The sequence below is a fragment of the Gymnodraco acuticeps genome, unplaced genomic scaffold (assembly GCF_902827175.1).
Source record: "Gymnodraco acuticeps unplaced genomic scaffold, fGymAcu1.1, whole genome shotgun sequence".
NCBI lineage: Eukaryota > Metazoa > Chordata > Actinopteri > Perciformes > Bathydraconidae > Gymnodraco > Gymnodraco acuticeps.
The window spans coordinates 675,223-701,511 of record NW_022991760.1 but is presented as its reverse complement, the minus strand read 5'-3'; the positions used below and the strand labels follow the sequence as shown (position 1 = coordinate 701,511).

At 40.6% G+C, this 26,289-nt stretch overlaps 2 protein-coding genes across 2 annotated transcripts; one reads left to right on the top strand and one right to left on the bottom strand.

The window, feature by feature from the left end:
- Window positions 1–352: 352 nt before the first annotated feature.
- On the bottom strand, window positions 353–17,809 carry pias2 (protein inhibitor of activated STAT, 2). Its single transcript, XM_034199274.1, is given in 17 exon segments — window positions 353–2,078; window positions 2,080–2,235; window positions 2,954–2,991; window positions 3,070–3,206; window positions 4,999–5,188; window positions 6,022–6,155; window positions 9,222–9,382; window positions 10,006–10,079; window positions 10,275–10,380; window positions 10,491–10,625; window positions 10,704–10,794; window positions 11,700–11,750; window positions 11,830–11,917; window positions 13,479–13,560; window positions 13,562–13,670; window positions 15,566–15,649; window positions 17,775–17,809. Coding segments are annotated over 17 exon segments (1,731 nt in total). The 3' UTR covers window positions 353–2,018.
- Window positions 17,764–25,947, top strand: ube2l3b (ubiquitin-conjugating enzyme E2L 3b). The gene is made up of 4 exons (XM_034199278.1): window positions 17,764–17,879; window positions 19,631–19,726; window positions 19,973–20,159; window positions 24,535–25,947. Exons 1-4 carry the CDS (start codon window positions 17,853–17,855, stop codon window positions 24,687–24,689), a joined length of 465 nt encoding a protein of 154 aa, XP_034055169.1. The 5' UTR covers window positions 17,764–17,852; the 3' UTR covers window positions 24,690–25,947.
- Window positions 25,948–26,289: the final 342 nt, after the last annotated feature.

The window sequence follows — 26,289 nt, the reverse complement described above, 5'->3', positions numbered from 1 at the left end:
GTCTTTCTAGTTGCGTATTTTTCATAGTCTTATATTTCAACAGTGTTAAGACAAACTGTGACTTTTTTGACATGGAAATTATTTTTTACGATTGACAAACATCATATGTGTAATTCATGGCACAATTCAAACGGGATCGAAAGATAAGTTTTCTCTCTCCATTGACTTCAATACATCATTTTTCAGAAATAAGGTCCCATGGGGCGGAAGTAGATGGGCGTGACTTCGCCACTCTATTGATATCCATCTGATCATTTCAATCTCCGTAAGAAGGCAAACGAGTGTATTTGCCTAATTTTGGATCGGCAAAATTATTTTAGCAACTGGGCTGGGATGGATTTGGGAGGCAGAGTGGAAACCAACTGGAACCATTTATTGAGTATCTGAACTACATTTACAACTTTGTTTACCTAATTAAATTATTATTGCTCTGACTAAATTACAAAGGAACATTTTACATTGAAGGCTGCTCTGTAACAACTGGTAGAACCGATAAAAAAAACATTTGAATAACCGACCTGCCTTTTATGTTTACAGTCAGCAGTCTGTTCAGCAGTCCATAAGTATTTTTCATCCTGCTTCTAACAATTCTTTCACCAGCATGGATGTTTGAAACAAGTTGAGCAACGAGTCCAAGCTCTCCTTCCATCCGGCCCGCCTCTGTTCCATGTTGAGGCACAGTGCAGATCAACCAGGTCACGTCAGCATGTCTTTTGTAAGTCAACAAATTGGTATAAATGAAGATTTCAATGTTCTAAACATTTCCAATAATTACAGATATTTATCTATCTGCCGGAGAAAAAAAAAACTACAGAGCTGAGTGTGTTATTCACATAAATAAGAAAATAAGGATGGCCAAAAGACTAGATGTTCAGTTCATAATGATGAAAAAAAACTACCAAATATTCCCCAGGTTACACTACAACTAATGACTTTCTTTACTGTTAAAGGATGGCCAGTTCCACTGATTGGAAAACATATAATGGCACAGAGCTGAAGTCAATGAGTGGTGGGGGGGAAAAGTGACACAGAAAGCTAGCCAGAGGGAGACAGGGTTTTCCTAAGGATGCGACCAACTGTGATCAAAACAACTGGACTGAACCAAGGCTAAACCACTGGTAAATGTATAACCAAACCAAAGCTAAAACGCTGGGGACATTTGGTAGAAAACCAATGCAAAAAACTCAGTTTGAAATGTGAGCATGTGAGGTTAAAGAGCACATGAGAATATTTCCTAAAGTCTAATAAATGAACTGCATGTACAGCTCTGGAAAAAACAACAAGATACCACTGCAGCATTATCAACACCTCTGGTTTTACTTTGTATAGCTATGTGTTTGAGTACAATTATTTAGTTTTTCTTTTGTTCTATAAACTACTGACCACATTTATCTGTGTTGGACTTCAACGGACACTAGACTGGAATGGCTGCCATACATGTAGAGATTGAGTGGTTTCTTAATTTCTTCCACTGCTGTATACGGATCTTCCAGTCTCTGGGACCACTCAAAGCGCTTTTACAACACGTCAGCACCCATTTACACACATTCATACAGAGGCAGAGGGCTGCCATCCAAGGTGCCACCTGCTCATCAGGAGTGATACATATTCATGCACACAAACTCACACACTGTTGGCCATGCCATCGTTGGCAATATGGGGCTCATTATCTTGCCAGATGACACTTCAACATATTGTTTGCAGGCGGGGGGGCGGGTGATCACTGCCTCCTGAACGGACCAAGAGATGAGTACTTGGTCAAGAGAGATAGCAATACACTGACTCACAATGTTCTCTTTGGCCATCAAATTATTTATCATCCTGTGTGCAAAACCCTTTTGAAGAACCCCAACGGCAAAAAGAAACATGCCTGGATACCGTTTTTTACACCGTTAAAATGCTCAGTTCATCAAAGTACTCATGTATACCAATTAGGAAAATTCGACATGGCATGTTCACGTAGTGCACACTGAGAAGGCCACAGAAAACAGGCCTGGAGCGGTCCAGTAAGACGTGGCTCAGTCTAGTGAAATTATATCTGAAATGCCGCTGTCAGCCCCCCCTCCGGCGCCCCCCCCCTCCTCCAGTGATGACCCGGGTCTCGTGGAGGGAGCTGGCAGCGTGGGAGCTGGTGTCGTAGTGGCTGCTGGAGGAGGACACCAGGGCGGAGGAGGTGCTGGCTGCACTCTGCATGCTGCTGGCCAGGTTGTCCAGGAACATCTGCGGCCGATAATGCTGACGGGAAGAAACAGTAATCATTTATTAAAGTCCACTCAAAGAATATTTAAACTGCTAAGATACAATTCCAACTTCACCCTCTTTTTTGTATCCACCTGAGCCGAGTCAGGCTTACTCACTGGATTGCTAACGACACATCTTTTTAGATTAACTTTTTATTAGAGATACCACATTTTTAATTGGTCTTTTAATCTTTACTGTTCATTTATTTGTATATAGTTTTAATTATTGTACATTTTTACTTGTAAGGTAAGGTTTATTATTCCTATTATTGATTTCGTTTTTATTCTTATTATCTAATTGGAGTTATCATTTTTATGTTGTTTTTATTTTGATATCGTATTTTCTGGTTTTGTCCTCCTTTATTTTACTGAGAGGAGAATATTATGAAAATGTAGAAAATGGAAGTAGTCGTTTTTGAATATGAATCAACTAGCTTGTGTGAAATAAAATGGAAGTCAGGTTGCTACAGCTGTTATATTGATATGTCAGATATATCTAATAGGGACATAGGCGTTGAATATGGTGAAGGAAACTGAATGGCAAAGTCAACATTTTAAAAAGGAAAGACAGTGAAATGTGAAGTGCAGTTTTATACTAGGGGTCAATATAATATTTATTTTATAAAATATATAAGTTTATTTGGATGCTTAAGTACAATATCTGAGTACTTCTTCCACCTCTGTAGAGAATGTGATCACAGTAGAAAACTCACCTGAGGATCTGCTTGGATTAAGGAAAACAGATCCAGACCTGTAGGAGAGAGAGAGCAGGTTAACAGTGGGCAGTGGGGATATGTCAGCAGGTCAGTGTCCCTTCACCCCGACTCACTCTGCATGTCAGTGGGGATGGAGGCCAGGGTGGAGGGGTGGAAGGGGACTGCATAGTCAGCCAGTGTGGAGCTCAGGTAGGACGGGTCCAGGGACTGGACATTTGGCACACGCACAGTGGGCTGGTAGGTCAACACTCTGAGAGGAAACAAGCATTACTGTGACTGTGTGTCCGACATTTTGTTATTCTCATTTCGATTTTAGGGTATATTTTCAAAGACATACTTAACAGGAAAGACAGCAGTTTGATACAAGGACAATGCTCACACACATAAAGAGAGGTATGCCAGAGCTATGAGTTTCTTTTATGTTTAGAAATGATGCCATTGGGCGTTGTGCCCAGCAAGCATGTAGCTGGACTCGAGGCTACTTCCGTATTCAGGATCTCAAAGAGTGCGTCTCCAATAGTGACTGTAGGAGCCATGAAACGTGTATAGTAATGCGTTTTGTTTTAATATAAGATATTTGTTTGATCACTTGATTGGTTGGCTTGGGTCACATGGATATGGGCGGCACTCATAATCCGGTTCACCTGCGTGAGGTGTGTGTGGAAGAGAGGGTGACACAGGGCCGTTGTACTTTTTGTTGACCGCAAGTTTAATGATTGCTTTGATTACTATAACAATGTACATGTCCAAGGAGAATAAGTTGATTATCCCAGATTTCATTAAACCACATTCTTTTTCAACAGTTTTTGATCTCAGCAAGTACTTTTTTGTAGCGTGCCACACAATATCAAACAGGCCCGGCCTCAGCCTCTCAGCGACTTTAGGCGCTTTCACACCGCAGTACTTCACCCACTTTAGTTCCGATATAGTTCCGAAATGTTGCGTTCACACCAAAAAAATCCGGAACTAAAATTAGTTCATGAGAACCTTTTTACCCCCTTTTCCGTCCCTGCTATACCTCATTCACACCAACGCAACTCCGGTTCAAGCTCCGTGCTAGAGCTTTTCAGGTTCAGAACCGGTTCTTCGGTTTAGCTCCGGCTCTTTTCACACCGCCCAGAGTCCGACTGGTGCTGCGTCATTGCGTCATCGTTGCGTCATGACGTAACCGTTTGCGTGCCTGCTTCATAAAGCCAAACCGCGTGGAAACCCCTCACAGCTCACACCGACAACAACAACCATGGCCGATTGTGCTCCAGCTTCCTCTGTACCTCTTCGGAAGACCAGATTCCCAGTAGGTAGCTGGTCTCTTCAGTGGACCACTGCTGCTTGTTAAGTTTCTCCATCGTTGTGTACAAACTGGATAAAATGCAGGCTTTTTGTTGTTGTTCAGGAGTTGATCCCGCCCCTGCCAGTGCTTTTGCTCCAGCCGGACAATTTTTTGGTGCTTGAACCGAACCGGATTCCGGAGCTAAGAGGCTGCTCCGCTGCGGTGTGAAGAGGAAAACCCGGTGCTTTTCAAGCTCCAGCTCCGAACCGGCTCTGAAACACTGTTGGTGTGAATGAGGTATTAGAGAGCAGGGACTTTCGTGGGAGAAAAAGGTTCCTATGTCTGATTGGCTGGGCGGATTGCAAACCACGCCCCGTAAAACTCCCAAAAAGTTTTGTGAAGCCGCCATCTTATTATCCTCGCATTAGCATTAGCCCAGCGCACAAACGCAGAGAGACAAACTTATGGCAACACAAAAGAAAACATGGGAGCAGTGGAGATGAGGAGGTGTCGAACTAAAGAGTTCTCATGAACTAAGTACAGATGAACCTTTGTGGGAAAAGTACTGTGGTGTGAAAGCGCCTTTTGTTTGTTTCCTGCTGTCGTTATAGTGACTAATGTATTGTAAATATTGTGGACCACTACGACAAATACTGTGTCTTCCCCTTGGCCCATGCATCAAATGTCAGCTAAATGTAATGTGATACTTGCAGATTTGGTCCAGGCATGTCTGTTTATGGTTCTAGAAAAGGACAAAGGCAGGCTTGCTCACCCCTTCGGATGCATCTCCTCAGTCTTGGAAATGTAAATGCAGCGTTTCTTCAGGGGAGGGTCCGAGTCCTCTTCATCAGAGGAAGAGGAGGACGAGCTTTCCAGAGTCAGATCGATCACATCTGCCTTCTTGGTGGTGATGGGCTCAGTGGAGTGGGGGACCGCTGCAGACTGGCGCGAAGGAGCTGACACTAAAAGGTTCAGACCAACATAGATTTGTATTATTGAAAGTAATTACCATGAAGAGACCAAAACAATAATGTCTGTCCCTTTCTGGCTTTCTGTCTGTGGCTCTCAGCTCCAAGCCCATTGCACCCTATTGAATTCTCAAAATAAACGTAATCTTAAAAATATTCTGGTATGTCAGGCTTTGATATAAAACACATGTCGTGACTGAGCCGTATCGGAAATCCGGTTTGTTCTGCGCCAAATTGATTGATTGATTCTTATACTTTTCAGTGTATATGAAATATTAAATGGCCTTCAAATAGAGAACAAAAAACTATTTAGAAATAATAACTTGATAATATTGGCAAAATATTACAAACTAAATGCCGTTCCCTCAAAATGTCTCTCATATTTATTGAATTATTTCTAACAGAGTACTTTATGAGAAATCTATACAATTTAGCAACATTAAAAAAGCCCTGCAAAATGACCAATATCTATCCACTTGAATGACCACTGTCTATAACGCCCCTCAGTTTCATGTCAGCATATGGGTGAGCATTTCTGATGTTGTAACCTTTTTCATTCAATTAAGTTATTTAAAAAACCAACTCCCCCGATATCATGGATTTTTTTTTTTAGTCTTTTCTGACTTCTATTACATAACAAGTCCAACCAAAGATAACATTATTTTTATTTAAATCCCAGGAAAAACGTGAAGTGCTTCAACATATTTCAGTAAGCATTATGGGAATTAGCAGCATTTTGGCACAGGCGCATAACAAATCGGTTAGTGGCAACATTTTGTTGGTCGGATCATTTCAAACCTTGCTCAGGTACAGGATGATGTACTTACTCTCCACTTTTGAAATTGACTGCGAGGGAACTTTGACGGCTTCTTTCTTGGGTCTCATGGGACACCAGGTTCCGTCCTCCTGGAACTTGATTTCATCCACATCGGAGCAGTCGTTCAGGATCTCCAGGAATAGACTGAATAAAGAAGGCAAGGTTGATGATATTCGCTCTTCTTTTTCTGACTCACCTTTACTCACCGCTGGGTCACCAGACCCCCCTTCCACCAACACACTAACTTCCTTTTCCCCTCTCTCCAAGTGAGGTTCTTACCCTCATTACCTCTGCCCGCCCTACCACCTGTCCTCTGGACCCTATCCCCTCAAACCTCCTTCAGACTATCGCTCCTGATATTCTACCGTTTCTCACCCATTTCATCAACACTTCTCTAACTTCTGGTCACTTTCCAAACAGTCTCAAGGAGGCAAGAGTAAACCCTCTCCTAAAGAAACCCACTCTCAACCCGTCTGATGTTATAAACTACAGGCCTGTCTCTCTCCTCCCGTTCCTGTCTAAATCACTTGAACACGCTGTCTTTAAACAACTCTGCTGTTATCTCCATCAGAACAACCTTCTGGATCCGCACCAGTCTGGTTTCAAGGCAGGTCACTCCACAGAAACTGCTCTCATTGCTATCACGGAGGAACTGCACACTGCCAAAACTGCATCCCTCTCCTCTGTCATCATCCTGTTGGACCTGTCTGCTGCATTCGACACGGTGAATCATCAGATCCTCCTTCGCACTCTCCAAAAACTTGGAGTTTCAGGCTCTGCACTTTCCCTCATCACCTCATACCTCAAAGACCGTACCTACAGGGTGACTTGGAGAGGGTCTGAGTCCGACCCTTGTCAATTAACTACAGGGGTCCCTCAGGGCTCTGTTCTCGGTCCCCTCCTCTTCTCCTTGTACACAAACTCGCTCGGATCTGTCATTAGCCCGCATGGTTTTTCTTACCACTGCGACGCTGAGGACACCCAATTAATTCTGTCCTTTCCCCGCTCAGAGACCCAGGTCGTCGCACGCATCTCTGCTTGTCTAGCTGACATCTCTCAGTGGATGTCTGCTCATCACCTCAAGCTCAACAAGACTGAACTGCTTTTCCTTCCGGGAAAAGATTGTCCCACTCTTGACCTAACAATCAACATCGGCACCTCAGTTGTTTCCCCGACTCAGACTGCAAGGAATCTGGGTGTGACTCTAGATAACAACCTGTCCTTCACTGCAAACATCGCTGCTACAACCCGCTGCTGCAGATACACGCTTTACAACATCAGGAGGATACGTCCCCAGCTGACCCAGAAAGCCACGCAGATTCTGGTCCAGGCTCTCGTCATCTCACGCCTAGACTACTGCAACTCCCTCCTGGCTGGTCTACCTGCATGTGCCATCCGACCTCTGCAGATCATCCAGAATGCAGCGGCTCGTCTGGTCTTCAACCTTCCTAAATTCTCCCACACCACGCCGCTCCTCCGCTCCCTCCACTGGCTTCCGGTAACTGCTAGAATCCACTTCAAGACACTGGTACTTGCTTACCATGCTGCGAATGGATCTGGCCCTTCCTACATCCAGGACATGGTTAAACCGTACACCCCAGCACGTGCACTCCGCTCTGCATCAACCAAACGGCTCGCTGCACCCTCACTGCGAAGGGGACCCAAGTTCCCATCAGCAAGAACACGTGGGTTTGCTATCCTGGCTCCAAGATGGTGGAATGAGCTCCCCATTGACATCAGGACGACAGATAGCTTACACACCTTCCGGCGCAGACTGAAAACTCATCTCTTTCGACTCCACTTCGAGCAATAGAACTATTAACAAAGCACTTATATACTAATAAAGGACTGGCTTATCTAAAGCCAGTTGAGTAGCACTTGAAATGTTTTTGCTCTATGAAACCTGATGTACTTATATGATTCTGTTTTCCTCAAGTTTGTATTTTGTTGGTCGAACGCACTTATTGTACATCGCTTTGGATAAAAGCGTCAGCTAAATGCAATGTAATGTAAAAAGAACAAATCCCTTCAATCACCAGTTTATAGCAGGGGCCACTAACTGGTCAGGTAGACTTCATTGGTGGGTTTCTCAGGTTCTGACACACGACTTTCATGACCTTGAGCCATTTAAGACTTCTACATATCAAGTGAATTTCAATATGCATGAGCATGAGGAATGTCCCAATTGATTACACCGAAATGATAAATGTCAAACCTATTGATCCTTGTGTTAGAAAAAGGGATGTTCCAAGCACGTTCCAATCCTGAACCTTCAATGTTGTGTTTCTCCAATACTTCTTAATGTTGATGCAGACTGTATCGCATATGGAATTACATGTGCAACCCTCTCAATGTGAGAAATCTTTTTTTTTTTACATGCTGCTTAAATCCAAAAACTGAAAGTATATATATTATGGAGAGTGAAACTATGCAGTGACATGCTCGCAGTGTAGAGCCTGGCCGTCACTAAAGACAGTAGCACTGCAACACTAGCGGTTACCTAATATCATATTTCAATGACTTGCATATAGACTCTTATTGCACTATTTCAAACTATTTTTCTTCTTGTATTTACTTGCACTATATTTTTCTGTTTATCTGTGTTTTGTGTTGCTCTGTTGGAGAAGCCTGTGACACATCGACATAACTACACTGTAGTTATGTTCGTTTGACAAATAAAGAACCTTGAACCTTGTATTTTAAACACTAGCCTGCTCAGTGAAATTATTTATTGTAAACATATTTGTACAATTTAGCCTTTAGGAAGCTAACTCCTGCTCTCTGCTGCACTTGCTCAACGCACTCTTACACATGTTAAACTGTCATCTGATTTTGTGTTGTATTTCCACTATCCTCCTTTTAATGCACAATTCTATTGTCAGACCTTTAATCCATTTTTGTTACGTCTTTTCTATGCTATTTTTTGTTTTTATGTAATTTACTGGTAACTGTATTCTATCTTTTATCCATTTTCTGTGAGTTTTTTAAGAGACGTCAACCGTTTACTGTGAAGCACTTTAAACTGCAGTTCTTGTATGAAAGGTGCTATACAAATAAAGATTATTATTACGCCAATTTTTTCCATTTTATGGTGAAGTAGAGATATTAGGAATTGTTCTGCCCAGCTTTAATAACTTGTTTTATCTTTTGTATCACAATCTGAATGTAGAAGCAGCAGGTGTGTGATGTGGTCCAATGAAGGGAACTGACCCGTCGATGATGAGACTCTCGTACGCAGCCTTCTTGTCACACACAGGACAGATCCAGGTGGGTTTCTTCTCATTCATCTGCAGGTACAGGGCCGCGTCAAAGCACTGCAGGTGGGAGCAGGTCACCGCCCGGCACGGCACCGTCAGGCGCATCTTACCCAGCTGGAGGACAAAACACACAGGTCAGTCAGGACACAAGACTTTAGGAAATGCTTGGTTCAATTCATGCCGTTTCCCTTACATGGCATTATCTGTATGTAATGTAACAAGTGGAAAGGTCTACGTAACATTAACACAATGGACATGATGGCAAAATGAATTTAATCTAATAATTTTGTCTTGAAAACCAATATAACTTGACTTCTGAAGAGAGTGCTCATTTATTGGTTTTAGGCGAAGATGCTCTCGAGCCTTTGTGCTTTTTAAATGTGATCATGGTATGTATATTGAATTCTTCAGACTTTGGCACCCCCCAGTGGTATCTCAAATGAGAACTTGTGGCAGAAAGTAATGCATGATTATTCTGTGATCAGATCAATGGCCACAACTGCCGCTGTTTGGTCACTACGGAAATTAGCTCCAACATCGGCCACACTTCCTGGGGGCTTGCCCCTGACAGAGAGTCTGATGGCCACAGGCAGGAAGGACTTCCTGTGGCGCTCTGTGGTGCATCTTGGTGGAATGAGTATTTCACTAAAGGTACTCTTGTTCCTGACTAGTGTCTCAGGGTCAGAATTAAAAACGTGCTATTTAAAAGTCACATTCAACATGGATGCTTCATTTACCGGGCACAGGAGTGAGACTCGAAGGCTCGTTGTAGCAATCTCACTGTCTGGATCTGCTGTCAGCTTCTCTTTAACTGGAACACAGATGGCATGCGAAACAAAATTATTCATTAAAAAAATATATATATACACAATATGCAAAAACCAAAGTCATCCCCAGGGGATGCCAGTCTGGAGGCCCACTCCAGACTGGCATTCAACAAGTTGTGAGAAAGTGCTGCTGAATGGCATGTAGTCTGCCACACTGAAGGGTTTCACTGTGCACTCACTCAGTGCTCTGGAGTGGTCTGGGTTTCTGATGCCCTTCATCCTCAGCCTCTGCAGGAGCAGTGGGGATGTCAGCTGCCTCACCAGGTACACAGACATGGAGTACGTCTGTAAAACATTAAAACAACCTTTACGGAATCTAATGCACTGTTATTGACCCAAAATGTCCAACTCAAGCACAGGGAAATACAGTATAAAGCGTTTTTTCATATTCTCACTTTTCCAATTTCAGGTGCCCATGTCACTGAAATCTGATTGGGTACGGCGGAGGAGAGGCGGACCAGAGAGGTGATGTTGAGAGGTCTTCCCGGTCTCTTCTGTTCCACACCGTTTTTTGGTGGTGGTGCATAACCCTGCGAGAATAAAATGCTTTGTGAGCGTCTTTATGGGGAGGACTTAGGTTGACTTCTGGAGAAGAAGAAAGCACTTACTGGCAGAGGGAAAAGCTTCCCATTGACCTTTATACAAAGACTGTTTGGGTAGTTGTCCTCTTGAGGGCAACTCGTCTCTGATAAGCAAAACCTGAAAACACAACGAAACATTTAAGAGACCGAATCTATATCTGGAAAAAAGCAGACTCCTCGTGAGTTCAAAGTATGATGCAAAACTGGTGTATTGTAGTGTTTTTGAACAAGTGTCTTTCCTACTCATAGTACATGTTTAGTGTGTTTAGTAAACCTGTGATGACACGTTTATAATGGAAGGTTTGGAGTACAGGTGGACAGTTGTGTTTTTGTTAAAGCTGGTGCCATTTTTTACAGAGCAGGGCAGCTTAGGGCGGTGGTGGCGAAGTCCATAGGGACTTGGCTTGGCAACTGGAAGGTCACCAGTTCAAGTCCCGGAAAGACCAAGTGCTACCGAGGTGTCCCTGAGCAAGGCACCGTTTCCCACACTGCTCCCCGGGCGCCGTACATAATGGCAGCCCACTGCTCCTAACACTAGGGTGGGTCAAATGCAGAGAAACCGTTTCGTTACATAGTACCTGTACTACGTAATGACAATAAGTTCAATCTTCTTATGGCTGATATAGATCATCTGATACAAATAGTTTCATAACTGATACACAATAGCGTTGAACCTAAATGTACATTTATTGAATGCAGTTGTCTGTATCGTCTCTCTTTACTTAAGTAGATCTGTATTCTGTCTGCAGTGTGCTTTATTTCTATACAATTACATTTGAAACAAATGTATCATTGTGTCTAAAAGAACCCCCCAGTGGGTTTACTGCAATTACAGCATGTATCGGCAGAAAGTCCTGGTTTCTAAAACATGAATATAAAAATATAATATGAATTTAAAAGAGATTTAATAAATGGTTTGCTCACTTCATTCAAATAAATGTGTATTACTTTCATTTGTTTTTCTTTCCTTTAGATTCAAAGTATTTGAAGATGTTTTATCTACATGTCAGAGACAGTTCTCACCTCAGTTGAATCTGAACCATATAGTCTCGTCTTCCCCCTGGTAGAAAATCCCTGCAAAGAAACAAGGTTTAACAAACTAATCATATTTATTATTTAACACCACAAGTCGCTTTTCATTAAACAGTCCTACCTGGATATGCACACTTCACGAACTTGTTGTGGTGTCAGGGCAAAGATGAAGTATTTCTCTTGGTGGTACCTCTGTGCAGGACCCGCTCCTGGAGACACAAATGGTGACTGACAGTTAGAGTGAATACCATGGCTAATAACACACACATTAGCATCATTAGTGACCTTCATACAGAACAAAAAGTTACCACTTTGGTACCTTTTCGGATGGATCACTGCAGTAATCCCAACTCATCTGCACAATCCCCACACCATGAACTCAAATACTCTCCTTAGAGTGCACTGAAACCCTGCAGCCAACATTGACTATCTGCTTCAATGTTTTCATTTGTGCTGCCTCTCAATGAACTACAGTAGCGGTTCCAAACCGGGGGTACGTGGACCCCTGGGGGTACTGGATGCAGGATTTCCGCCCTGTGTAGCGAGTGTTTTCAGGATCAGCAAATGAAATCCAACACACAGAGTGCATTTTCGACTTCTGATCACTTTGCTGGAGAGAAATATCTCAAAAAACTTCTGAACTTTGTCTGAATTGTTTCTGATGGTTCAGTGTCTAATCTCTATTCTCATGAGTCTTTCCCTCTTCCACAACAAAGGCTAATTGTGTTCACAATTCAATTAAAGTTCTGTACTAGGGACAAAGGCACTTTAGGAACACAGTCAACTCTGGTTAGGCCTTACTACGGAACAATTACAAACTGTACCCTTCCTACTGTTAGCTGGCACTGCCTTCATCAAGTATAAGTCTTGTTAGTCATATAGGATGTTGGTCATGTAAGGGTTAAAATACTCTTAATTGACCAAATAACTCAAACTTTGGGTTGAATTTCATTGAAGTCTACTTCTGATATCAAGGTTCCATATTTTATTTTCTGTCACTACTAGACTACTTATTGCCAAGTCGGATATATCACAAAATGTTCCAGTTTCAAATACGTCTTGGAAGTTGATATGAAAGTTCATCATTATGATTGCACAAATTTGACATGAAAGTGGTATTATCTTTTGATAAGCTATTCCCCAGCTGGTTGTATTTACACAATTGAATATATTAAAAGGTTTTTTTAGTTTGTATAGCCTACTCAGGAACGTTTCTTCATGAAAAACATAATGTTACTTTTTGTAGGTTTTGCACATATTACCAACATAAGTGAAGTACTTCATACTACTAACTACAGTACTTCATACTACTAACTACACCTTCATGGAGCATCTGTATCAGAATTAGGAACGCATGGGTAAAACATAGGCAAATAATGGACATACGCCATGTTTATCCGTTTTGCACGGCCTTGTGACTTAGTGCTGCTGCAGAGGTCTCACTTGCTGTCATTTTTAAATGTATGATGGAAAAAATCTTCAAGCTTAAATATGACATGAATGTGGTATAATCCTGTGGTAAACAATTCCATAGCTGGTTGTATTTACACAATTCAAAACATTTAAATGGTTTTAGTTTGTAAAACCTACTCAGGAAAGTATTGTCATGAAAAATGTTTTGTTGGTATATTATTAGCAACTTCTAGAATAAAACATTTGCATCAGTATATGAGATAATTCAAAAATACCCGCCACAAGTCATGATGGCAGAACCAAGGGTTACATGTCTCACAGTTTAAAGCAAAAAGAAAAGAAAACTCCACAGCGCACCTAGACTCGAAGGCTTGATGAGGATGTCCAGCACATCATAGAAGGGGAGGGGCTTCATTTGCACATCAGGGTGGACGGGGGGGGACGAGAGGTGCCGGCTGCTGGAGGTTCATGCTGCTGTTGGTGTGGTCCCGCGCGGCTGTTTCTCCTGTCGACACGCTGAGGTCTCGGCTGCTACAGGAAGGACTCCTGCTGACAGAAAAGGCAGTTTGGACTGTTTACTTACATCACAGTGAGAGTACGCCTACACGGCCGACCACTACACACAGCATAGGTCCTGATAAACCTGTTGCTGAACCTACCTTACCAGGTGCAATGCTGTTTGTGTCCCTCATGAAACACGCTATGTACACATAGTTCCATGAGAACATCGACAAATTTAAAAAAAACGAAACGCCCTTTAAGATTTTGGGAGTTTTATTAAAAAACAGTCAGTGAGTGGCTGATTTGAAACTACGGTTAGAAAAAGTTACAACCGTTCCCGTTTCTGCCAGAGATAGGAAGTATTCCCCAAGCTTGTGGCTGTATTGACACCCGCCGCCTTAAAGAAGGAGCGTCATTCAGCTGAGAGTGTGACTACAGACGGAGTCCGTCACAGAGTGGGAAGCAGTACGATTGGAATTGGGCCAAAGGGTCTTTGATCCTTGACTTATTCTGGACACAGTGCCTTCATTTTGACTTTCAACCTCTTTTGTCGTGCCAAATAAAGCCCAGAAACACCTGAAGCTGGGACACTCTTGATTCCTCTATAAGTTACACAACTGAAGAAATAGTTAAACCAAGTGCTGAACACTAGTGCTGATAAAGATCTAAACAAGAAGCCACTACACAAGCCAACATCAAGGCCAAACAACACACAATACAAGTCTTGATTACATTGTATGCATGCTTTTCTATGAAAAACCTGTATCTTGAGGAAATCTGGTTTTCAGGCTTTTGTGGCATTCATTAAATAATCATAAGTCTGGGTTCAATCAGGTTTGTTTACTTTAATACATCATTTTATCGGTGACTCCCTGAGGAATACTGTATGTTCTCATTTCAAAAACGGTTTTAAGTCATGTTCAGTTAATTCATATAGAAATGATTAATTCAAGACAATTGATTAACATGAACAAGAGTGTAAGAGAATAGATTTAGTAATTTGCTAACACCATCAATTAAATCTGTGTGCAGTGCACACATTATTATAGTTTCCTATTAAACCCTTTCAGGGTCTACAGGTTTCTTCTTTTCTAAGGTTACATTGTTACATAGGCCTTAAGTACAAAACAACATCTTTATCAGATTAGGTAAATGATTACAAGTAACCCTCCTCCCCCGCTAAATGATTATCAGCATCACTTGTATTTTCATTATCACAGGAACAATACCTACATTAGACAGTGATGTTTAATACGTAGTTCATAAGCAAAACAACTTCCCAGCCTCCTTTAACCAAATTCAATCACGTTATATTACCGAACAAGCAAATAATCAGTCAGTTATCGGCGGAGCAGCTGTTCACTCAGCTTTGTGTTTGCAAAGAGTTGTTTACATCAGAAAATATAGTCTAGACTTAACAGTACAATACAATGAAACTATTAAGTTGTTAAAACGATCAAAGAAAAAACCTAAAGACTTTAAACCAGTATGGCTAAGGTTATATGAAGGTGTTAAAATTAAGATATTTAGACACCAGAGCGTTAACTTTTTGCTAGCTGTTGTATCATCGCGATAATAGCTGCATGTAATCGACTTCGTGAAGGAGGGTTTTAATGACCAATTATGTTGCTTAACAGCGTTATACAACTACTTACAAAGACAACAACACCGCGACCAGACACATTGAAAAATAAAATTCAGCAAGGGTTTCAGTTGAAGTGAAATAACAAGAGACCTATTAGCGTCTCTTAGCATTAAGGCTAACTTCCTAAACGCTAACGACCTGCTCTTAAAAGTGCATATTTCTGCGAAATAATGCCCTATCCTCTGAGCCCGTCAGCTCCGACCGCCATATTTATAACATCATATTATTTTCAAGTTTTTGTAACGTGTTTTAATGTTGACAGACGAAAGTCACAATCAGTGTTTTTCTTTTAGCCTACCCGAAACTCTTTACTCTCCGCCATCTTGTTGTTCCGGTTATCCCGCCCAGAGTGACTACTTCCAGGTGACTCCCTGACGCCACACTTTATAAACACAGCGGGCAGTGGAGCTCCAGTCCGAGGCAGTGGAGCTCCAGTCCGGGGCAGTGGAGCTCCAGTCCGGGGCAGTGGAGCACCAGCCCAGCTTTTTTGCCTTTATTTATTCAAGAACATATACACATTACACATTTTGTATACCACAAAAGTTGAGATCAGGGGAAGATATAAAGACATAAAAAATGACAATCATAAAAGGTAGCTTTTCTTTGAGGAAAATAAGTATTGCCCTACTTCTTTAGGACAAAACAGATCAAATAACCACCTTGGATCATCTGCTAAACACAACATTTGATGATGTATCTTAAAGAATATGATGCATTGTTGTCCAAACAGGAATTATAACTAGCACAATCTTTATAACAAAACAACAATAACACAATGTCAATGTTTCTTTCTTTTTTTACTTGTGTGATCTAATGTTTAATCTGTAATCTGGAGAGAGATTTAAGATTCTCATTGCCAACATTTGCTCCTCTGTATGTGTTAATGAAATAGGCTACTATAGGCTAAGATATATGATACATAAAGAACATAACAATATATTTTCATCTGCTTTTCTTTGAAATTACATAAGATTTAACAGCCTTACAGAAATGTACATTCATACTAATTTGTGGAAAAACTAAATAAGGCCTGATCATGTATTAGAGACATTTTCAGGTATCAAAAGTAAATGTTCTTAAGATTGAAATCTTTCCTGTGTTTTACTAATATGCCAGTCATGTTTATGATTAGTTGTGGCCTATCTTTCAAAAACGAGCTGAATTCAACACAAATTATTCTGTGGTATTTTGATAGATTACATCTCTGGTTGTAGAAGAGAGCAGAATAGCATCAATGTAAAGTATTGCCTCAAATACAAATATGCGGCAAAACTGAACGTTGTGGACAACATTGTTGCACTAAAATTTCAGAGGTGAATATATTTGTGAATGATATTTGGATATAGAGGTTTTTTTTGTGCATTTAATATTGTCTGTTTTCACTGGGGGGAAATTAACACCTATCCTAAAGCCACCAGTGCCACAACCAACAAAGATGGTATAAAAGGTAGAGGCTTCGCACTGCTCTCCAAAACAGATACATCATTGGGTGGTTTTACATTGCATAAAACGTAATAATTCCTGCAATAAGCGTGTACATCCAAAACCTCAACAATGAGAATTAAAAAAAACACAACAAAACAACTTGCAGGAGTTCTGATAAGGAAACTTGACAACACAATGTGTCACAAGATGTCCGCCTGTTATGCAAACGTCTGATTTTCAAAGGTAGAATTTTTGTATATTCAGCTTTTTCGCATTCAGGTGACTTAGATTCTGATGTCCCTTTCTGCACCCTCTGTGGCAGAGGCCTGCAAAACACATGAACACAATACTGTTGGGTCAAAGCTGAATAGTCTACTAAAAACTGAAATTTAAATAATAAACTGTAGTTTAGACAAGCAGATTAGTTTCTGCCTGGTTTACCCAAATAACCAATACTGCAAGTTTTGAGATTATCACATTTAATTTAAAATGTGTTGACTATAAATATTTAATAATTTATTTCTGTAGGCTATACTTATTTATGAATGTAGGCCTATTGATACTCAAGTAGCTTACTTTGTAAGCCTCAGTTCACAAGAGTGAGAAATTGAAGTAACAGTCCGGAAATACCCAGCGATAAGACATCTAGCCATGGGTAACGATAATGGTGTGCTATAGGATTTTATCACTATGAACACATGCCATGAATAGGTATGGGTAACACTTCGATGCTACATAAAATCGTAAAAAATAGAGCAAACTCCAAATTGGCTTTATGTTATCACAGCTGTTGCACATATTTTGGTCCATTTTATGGAATGCACATCTTTGACAATATTCTAAAATCCTAAACAAAATTTAAAAAGTCGTCCTGTAACTTTAAGGTTAAGGTTTTCTTCTCAACTGGGGTTAACTAATGGCTGATATTAAGTTTGTAGTTAATTGATCCCACGCATGTAGCCCAAACATATAGATTAACTTAGGGGCTTCTGTTCAGCCTGTAAGAATCTGATTTTATTTTATAGATGACTTATACACATCCATGATATATTATGGATGTGGAATTGCATCCATTAGTTAACCGGATGGCGATGCTCAGCCGGAGCTCCAGCCCCATATTCGCCGCGCTGTGAATTCTGGGAACACACAGTAGTATCAAGATGGCGGCGAGCAGGAGGCTGGCCAAGGTAAATCTCCCGATCCGTTCTTTTCATATTATTTATTATCTGTAAAAATGCATTTTAGGCCAGTGTACTCATTCATTATTCATCTTAACGAATATGAGATCATGTTGTATGAAGAAACATTAAGAGGCTATTTTTAACTGTTAACTTAATATAAACGAGAGGTCACTACTGTCCACCGTGATGCCGTTAGCCGACCAAATCATATCGCCTAGCAGCAAAGCACCGGCAAAATTAGGCCAGAGATTCGATAGTCAGCCTTCTGAAGACTAACACGGGACACATGTTCTGTTTAAAACCTATCTATAGCTTCCATGTACCTGTTGTTGTGTGACCGTGAATTGAGTTTAGATGTGGCCGACAGAGAGCGTGAGTGGATTTGCTCGGCATAAGGCGCTTGCTAATCAGCTAACGGGCTAGCCTCAGATCTGAGCTGCGTTTCAGCTAACGCTAGCTAGCAAGCGAGTTTTAGCTACACTCAAGTTAGCCGGGTTTGGATTGGCGGGGATTAATTTAAAGTACATTCACAGCTCCCATTTTTTCATTGCTGTTATATGCAAGCACGAGGCGGTAGTTCTTTGTAAGGATATGATCTCCCGGTACCCAGACAATGAGGTAACGAGGCTGTACAGGAGCTACACACAACAACATGGAGCCTTAAAGCTAGCTAGCAGAACAGAACAAGGAAATAGGCCCAAAACAGACAGAGGCTTTACCTTATTTCACATCATTATACAGCAGGTCAAAATTAACCTTTTGCTAAGATCTTAACGTAGTAACAAAACTAAATTGATTAAAAAAACAAATGTGGATTCAGCAGGATCTGTCAGACCCGGCTAAGTAGACGACAGTGATTGACGATCATGCTCAAGGCCTACAAGGCGTATCTTTGTTCTATATGAAATATGAAGACCTGTATGTTAGACAACATACTGTGTTAACCCACTTCATACTTCTCACCATATTTTAAGATTCTCAAAAAAGCCCCTTAATAGTCCCACTCAGCACCGGTGTCTTTATGCGATAGGGAGGACAGCACACTACACTTATAATAAAATAGCACTGCAATAAACTAAATTTAAATGTGAATCAATTACATATGATATAGTTAACTAACTACAACATCTAAATAGGTGAAGTATAGTGTTGGTGTGTTTGTTGTAGCTTTTGCATTTAAAAAAAAAAAAATGAATATGGGTACAATTTAACAGAGAAAAAAAACAAAACCGTTCCGTTATTGAGAATCAGTTTGTCATAATCAATCTTCTGACATGAATGACACCATATTTAGAGATCATTTAATTTAGGAGTTTTCTTCTTTAATGTCCACTTTCTGATCAGTGCCATGAGGCAGATTTAAGGCGGACTCACGGATAATACAATCTCATCAGTTCCATTCCCAATTCTGCATGCAGCCTCACGAGCCAGTAAAAGTCACTAGTGCAGCAAAAGCTATGGCATCACTCTTGGGCTTTTTCCCTGTGAGCAAAATTCTTCCAAGTCCAGCTGCACTATCTACTATCAGTTATTGAACCACAGAACTCTGAGGAAGTGGGCAACAGCCTGCACTTCCCACCGCCTCCTTCTCTTATGCAACTTTTTTAATGTTTATATATGTTTGCTGTCACTAAAATAATGCATTAAGTATGGTAAGACCTTCAGAGATCCCAAAGCAATTCATATTTAATTCCCAGGTACAGAATTTGACATTTCTAAACTCACCTCTAATATTTATTGTTTGCTTGTTTTCTCAGGAACTTGAAGAGATTCGCAGGTCTGGAATGAAAAACTTCCGAAACATTCAAGTTGAGGAATCAAACCTATTGTCATGGCAAGGGCTCATTGTTCCTGTAAGTATATTTACCTTTTTAGTTTTATTTTATTTTTTGAGATATTCATGTTTGTTTATTTTCTACTCTTTTTACTTTCCAAATGAGGTGTAATAACTTTGCTTTAACATGCTGTTGTAAAGAAAAAAATATCCCAATTTGGGATTAATAAAGTATATATCTAATCTGTATTTACCCTTCTTAATGACTGCTCTGCCATCTGCTGGCCCACACTTCCTCTCACTGACCTCTTCTGTTCCCTTACAGGACAACCCTCCTTATGACAAAGGTGCGTTCAGAATCGAAATAATTTTCCCCACCGAGTACCCTTTCAAGCCTCCCAAGATCACATTCAAGACAAAGATCTACCACCCCAACATTGATGAGAAGGGCCAGGTGTGCTTGCCTGTGATCAGTGCAGAGAACTGGAAGCCTGCCACCAAAACTGACCAAGGTGGGTGTACAGAGGAGCACTGCATGTGAACTGACGCTACCTAATCACAGTTTGTCTTAAATCTTTATCATCATTACGCTGCCTGGTTTTAGTGCCAATCCTCAAACAAAACACCTTCAGTACATTACTGTATGAAGTCAAATGAACAGAAACAGAACACAATCGTCGTTTCATTCATATGAAACCCCGTCGGCGGGGACCCTGTTTTTTTCTTTCACGACACTGTGTCTCAGGGGATCTTAATACTTAAGAACCTATTAATGTGTTATACCAGATTAACGGAAATAATCTCAGCTAACTGACGATACAAACCATGTTTACCAAAACAAAACACAAGTCTCATAAGAAGCATCTAAATGACCCCTTAGCGAAAAATGCTAACGGACATTGGCACAGATCTCAAGATAAAAGTACCCTTATTACTTATCGTAGCTACACATACAAGATATCCGATTAAAGCTGAGATTCCACAGATTATTGAGGTATATAGTATCATCACTGAGTGATCCGGACTCGCGACGCAAAGCAAACACAGACATCACAACACGTACCTTTACGGAGCTTCTAGGGAGATCGTCTCACCGTAGCTGTCAATCTGATCAAAAGACGTGTTCAATGGCATTAAAACGAGAAAAAACGCGGCTGAATCGGTTAATCCATAGGTTTTTAACGTCTCTGTATAAAAAGATTATTTCATTTATAATCCATAATTCCATTTTTATGTAAAAATCGGAGAGCAAAAGTTAGCTGCTAATGGTAGCCACCAGAGTGGCTGCTGCTTCCGGTCTAGGCTATGCGGTCGTCTCACACACACACATTACCACATAAGGAGTATGTGGGAGTTCCCCTCGATTCTATTGGCTCTGATGGTTAGAAAGATATGTCACATGTCAAAATCCAGCAAGGGGGGCCAGAGATATGGAAAATCCACCCAAATGGCCCCAGAAGAGTTTTTTTTTGCTAAATCTCTTTAAAAAGGTCAAATATCACTTGTTTTGCATCAATCTTGATACAGGATATTTATTATGTTGTACTTTGGATTCCTAAAGCTTTTAGTCTACTAATCCATCATCCAAGGTTAGTTTTCACTATAAGTACAAAATATGTTTTGGACGGACACAATAATTTACAGTTTTTTACCATGTTCAATCTGAATTTTCTTTAAAATAAAAAACCTCTATATTGAATCTGACTTTTCTACATCCAATTCACAGGTTTATCATTACTTTGAGAAAAAAGATGATTAATTTAACCCTTTTTAGAAGGGAGGATATGGACATTTGTTCTGGGAATGTCATTTTCGAGCCTGAAAAACAGGCTCGGGGTTTAACAGGTTAAACATGCAGGGTTTTTATGCGGTGAAATTGCGGGAAGTTGAGAAATATGCTATAAAAAATATATATATTGGGCTGTCTTATTTATTCTCTCTCACACACAACCTGCCACTAACGTTAAACCCCTTTACTATTCAATAGTTTCCCCCCACTTTCGTGCAAGACATCGGGGTACTGCTTTGCCCGTTCTTTAGCAGAAATGTTCGTCGGTAAATGAGATGGATTAGATTTTTTCATCTTGGTGTTTTCTCTCTCGTGTAAGTTCCACACGTTCACTCTACGGTGTTGTTTACCTTCTGTGATGCGCGAGCTGATGACGTTACGTCATCATCACTTCACGTTAGTGTTAATTTCGTTGACTAAAACTATGACGAAATATGTTCGTCAACGACATTTTTTTCCATGACGAAAACAAGACGATGACGAGACGGCACCGACGGCAGTAAACAATAACTGTAACGAAATCATCATGCAATATCGTTGACAAAAAGTGACGAGACGAAAATGTAGTTCACTAAATAAAAACTATGCCAAAATCTCTCTTTACTTTCGTTGACAAAAAATGAGGAGACGAAATATTATCAAAGATAACGTTACATCTCTGATAGTCAGTTTTTCTCCCAGCAGTTCCATTTCCGGGGCTGCGGCTGGGCAGCAGCTGTGTGTCTGCGGTGCGCGCGGCGGTAGATTTGAATTACAGCGGCAAAATATGAACTGTCAGGAAGACTCGGGTCTAACTCATGGTCTAACTAACCTTAGTTAACAGAAAATGAAATGGCAACAGGGCTTGGGAGCAGTGGTCGCACTCGCGTTAACCGAATACCCCCCCGTCGGCGCGAGTGAGTGATAAATTGTGCACTCGACGGATAATAATGGATTATGACGGAAATGTTACGATCCTGTCCGTCAAAATGACTGACAACGAAAAAGTCTAAAGCCACCATTGCTTGGGAGAAAGAAACTATGTGATATTTGGGCCCATTTTAGCTACAATGAGGCGGAGAAAAAAAGCGAATGCATTGTTTTATCAGAAGGGAAGCAATGTGGCCATAACACAGCTGGTAAAAACACCACAAACCTGAGCAGATACTCTCTGCAAAGCTGCATTCTTAATCATTCAACCTGTGTTTTTCATCAAATAAGGACAAGATATAATCTTATTTATTTATATATACTAAAATGACAAATTATTGGTTTTGGCTAGACTAGTTTGACTGAAATGTTCTATATAATCTGATGACTAAAAAAGACTCAACAGTTTTCATTGACAAAAAGTAGACTAAAATAATTAGTTTTCTTTGACTAAAATAAGACTAAAATGCTCAGACTTTTAGTCGACTAAATCTTGACTAAATAAAAACAGGATGAAGGTGACTAAATGACTAAAACTAAAAAGGAAATTTAACACAGGACTAAGACTAAAACTAAATAAAAAAATAGTTGACGAAATTAACACCCCTTCACGTCAAGACGAGTTAAGTTTTTTTTCTTTCAACTTTGTGTGGAAAAATGCGGGGATTATGCGGCCTTTTAATAAATATGCGCCCTTTTGCAGATTATGCGGTAATTTATCCGTTTTTCTGGAGGGTCTAACACCTAATTCTTTATCAATATTCTTATATTGTTACGTTTTTCATAATAAATTATTTGAAAAAATAGTTAATGCAGAGCAGGATAATTAATTTTCAAGTTCAATAAAACTAAATGTTATTGCTAGAGCATCAAGAGTTGTTTTGTCACATATAAATTATATCTCACTTAAAACAAATGTAATATGTCCATTAAATGAATAATATAACTGACATCACCATATTGACTGATGTAAGATTAGAAAGAAAGTTCACAAGAAAAATAAAGTGCACAGGTGCTGGAGGCTTGAGCCCAACGTCTTAACGTTAAAGCTTAATATCCAAAAGTAAATAAGAAGTTTTAAACTTTGATTTTAATGATTGGTTGCTAAGTCTGGCAATCAATCAGAATGAGAAATCCTTTATTGGCCAGCAGCAGGAACATTTACAGTGTTCCAGCACTAAACAAGAAAGACATTTGAAATGTTCATACAGATGAAAAAAACGTGAAGGTTACATTTCTTCTTCTTTTTTTACTCATATCCTGTGTCTAGTCTAACAAAAAATTGACGTTAATGATTGTAACGTTTTTTAAATATTTACATTAAACATTTAAATCTGGGATTTAAAAATGAGAAGATGTTTACAAAAAACAAACTCCACTAAAGATTTAGTTTGAGTATTATTATAAATATATATTTTTTTGTTTGAAAAAAATGCTTATTCTAAACTACAGTTAGAAAAGTCCGAAAGGAGTTTGCCCCATATCTTGCTGCTTTTTTTTACACCCTCCACCTTCAGTTTGGAATTGTGACCGAAAGTTGAGAAGTGACATGAAATGACAGGAAGTTCCAAGACAAAAGCTCCCGATAAGGTCTACACTCAATGCTCTGATTATCATTTTCAAAGCGTTGGCGCTTGGCAGAATTACTCCCTTGATTTAAAAAAATTAAATGTTGTAGGGAAGTACCGAGTGAGATTTAGTGTGCAGTACACCAATGTTTTGTATTCCCCCTGTGTGCAGGGAAACAAAAACATTTAATTTATATTTTATATATACAATTTGAGACACAACGGGTAGCTTGTGGATTTACTCCAGGTGGAACTCAAGTCTGATTTAATACTCGATTATATTTCACATCATTCATCCACATCTGTAAAGTAACTGAAGGTAATACATACATGTAGTGGAAGAAAAACCATTTACCTCTGAACTGTAGTGGAGTAGAAGTACAAAGTAGCAAAACAATGTAAAGTACAAGTACCTCAAAATGATACTTAAGTACAGTACCACTGTACCGTAGTGTTGTTGGGAAAAGCACTGTACGTTTATTTTTTTTTAACTTTATTGAACAAATCTTCCAACACATTATAAAAGGGCACATACAAATCGGTGTTCATTACAATAATGAAACACTGAGGGCATAGCACTGTACGACTCTAAGCTGCTGTCCTGGGCTGTGTGTCTTTCAGTGATTCAGTCCCTCATCGCGCTGGTGAACGACCCCCAGCCGGAGCATCCTCTAAGGGCGGACCTAGCAGAAGAATACTCAAAGGACCGGAAAAAATTCTTGAAGAACGCCGAAGAGTTTACAAAGAAACACGGAGAAAAGCGGCCAATGGACTGATGACCTGACGAGCGTGTAGCCCTCTCTCTGTCTCCTCTTTCTCCCCCCCTCCTCCTATCTCACCTGCCCAACCAAACACAGATCTTCCTCTCACCTCCCTGCTCTCTCTCCCTCACCCCCCCCCCCCCCCCCCCTCCCCTTTCCCTCACCGGTCCTCCCTGCAGTCCAGGAGCTGCCCAGCAGTGGCAGCCTCACCGCCCCCCTCCATCCAGGACTCTCTGTGGATCAGACAGCCTCCTCCCCTCCCTCCTCGGCCATAACTCTCCAGACCATTTCTAACTTTTGACTCTTTTCTTAATGGGAAAAAATATCTAAGGGAACATGAAGTTCAGATGAAGAGTTAGATGGCGATACGGAGTAATTTGTTAAAGTTTGCTTTTCCTCTATATAAACAACTCCTGTGTTAAATAGATGATCACTTAGATGCGATTTTTCTGAAGTATCTTATTTTTGGTAAAACAGGTTGATTACTTGTCCTCTTTTTCTTTTGCCCCACGATTGATAATATTTTAGGCTTAAAACACAAAGGTGACAGACAGAAGAGAAGCTGTAGCTAGGATGTTCAAGGTGTTCCCTTACTCACCTCCACTGCTTCTAGACTTGCACTGTACTCTACGGGACAATCCCTCACCACCACACCCCCAACAAACAGTGGCAGGCCATACATTCATTGATCTGTTATAGCTGAAAGTGCTACAGAAGATACCTGTGTGTTGAAGAAACATCATTGGTTTCCAAACCTGCAGTTATCTTCTATCCCCACATTGGACAGGAAACACAGGAGAGAGGCACCATGCTGTTAAAACGCTTAACAGCCAGACCAATGGCTATTGTTCTTTTCTTTCCCATATTCATCATTCTTTCTCCCCTCTAAATTGTTTTGATTGGCACATGATATTTAAAATTTGTAACGTGGGAAGGTTGTTAATTTGAATCTTTCTCACATATATCCCCCAATATAACCCCCCTGTCACCTTTTCCATACGGCAACCAACATACAGTCAGCTGCCCTGCTGTGAAGGACATCACTTATCTGGGGGGGGGTGGAGGAGCTGGAGGAGGATGCACTCGGCTGGAATGAAGCTCAGCTCCTGGTGGCAGTCCTAGTATCGGGCAGCTGGGAGAGGGCTGGCTGCCAGGGGGGGGGGGGGGGGGGGGTGGGACACAGGAAGGGACTGCAGTGGCCCAAACACCACCATGTAACAGCTGTTTGATCTGCTCCCAATATTGTTTCATAATAAAGATGGCTAACCATTTGGCCTCACTGTCTGTCTGCTCGTCCGCTGGATGTTCCTTTTTGGCTTTCAAGTCAGTCAACTTTATCGTACATTTCTGAGTGTTTCAAACAGGGTGACCAAAATGCTGTTTCTCACCATCACAAAAATGCAAATATATACACATACACACTTAAATAGCACACACATTTGACATGTCTGGTAAACTTTAATGGATGAATATATTACAACAGTACAAATGTATACAGTCCTAGACAGAGGAGCAAAACTCCTCCAGACTATACAGGATTTCATTTTCAATTCACAAAAACAGGTTCAGCTTCTCCTGAGTTTGTCGCCTGCTGGCTCTTACCTTTGGAATACAA

What these genes read in the sequence shown, in the direction of transcription:
- ube2l3b (XM_034199278.1), top strand. Translation starts at nt 17,853, where the DNA reads ATGGCGGCGAGCAGGAGGCTGGCCAAG. An exon ending in CGAGCAGGAGGCTGGCCAAG is followed by an intron (nt 17,880 to 19,630) that starts GTAAATCTCCCG and finishes TTGTTTTCTCAG; the next exon opens with GAACTTGAAGAGATTCGCAG. An exon ending in TGCCACCAAAACTGACCAAG is followed by an intron (nt 20,160 to 24,534) that starts GTGGGTGTACAG and finishes TGTGTCTTTCAG; the next exon opens with TGATTCAGTCCCTCATCGCG.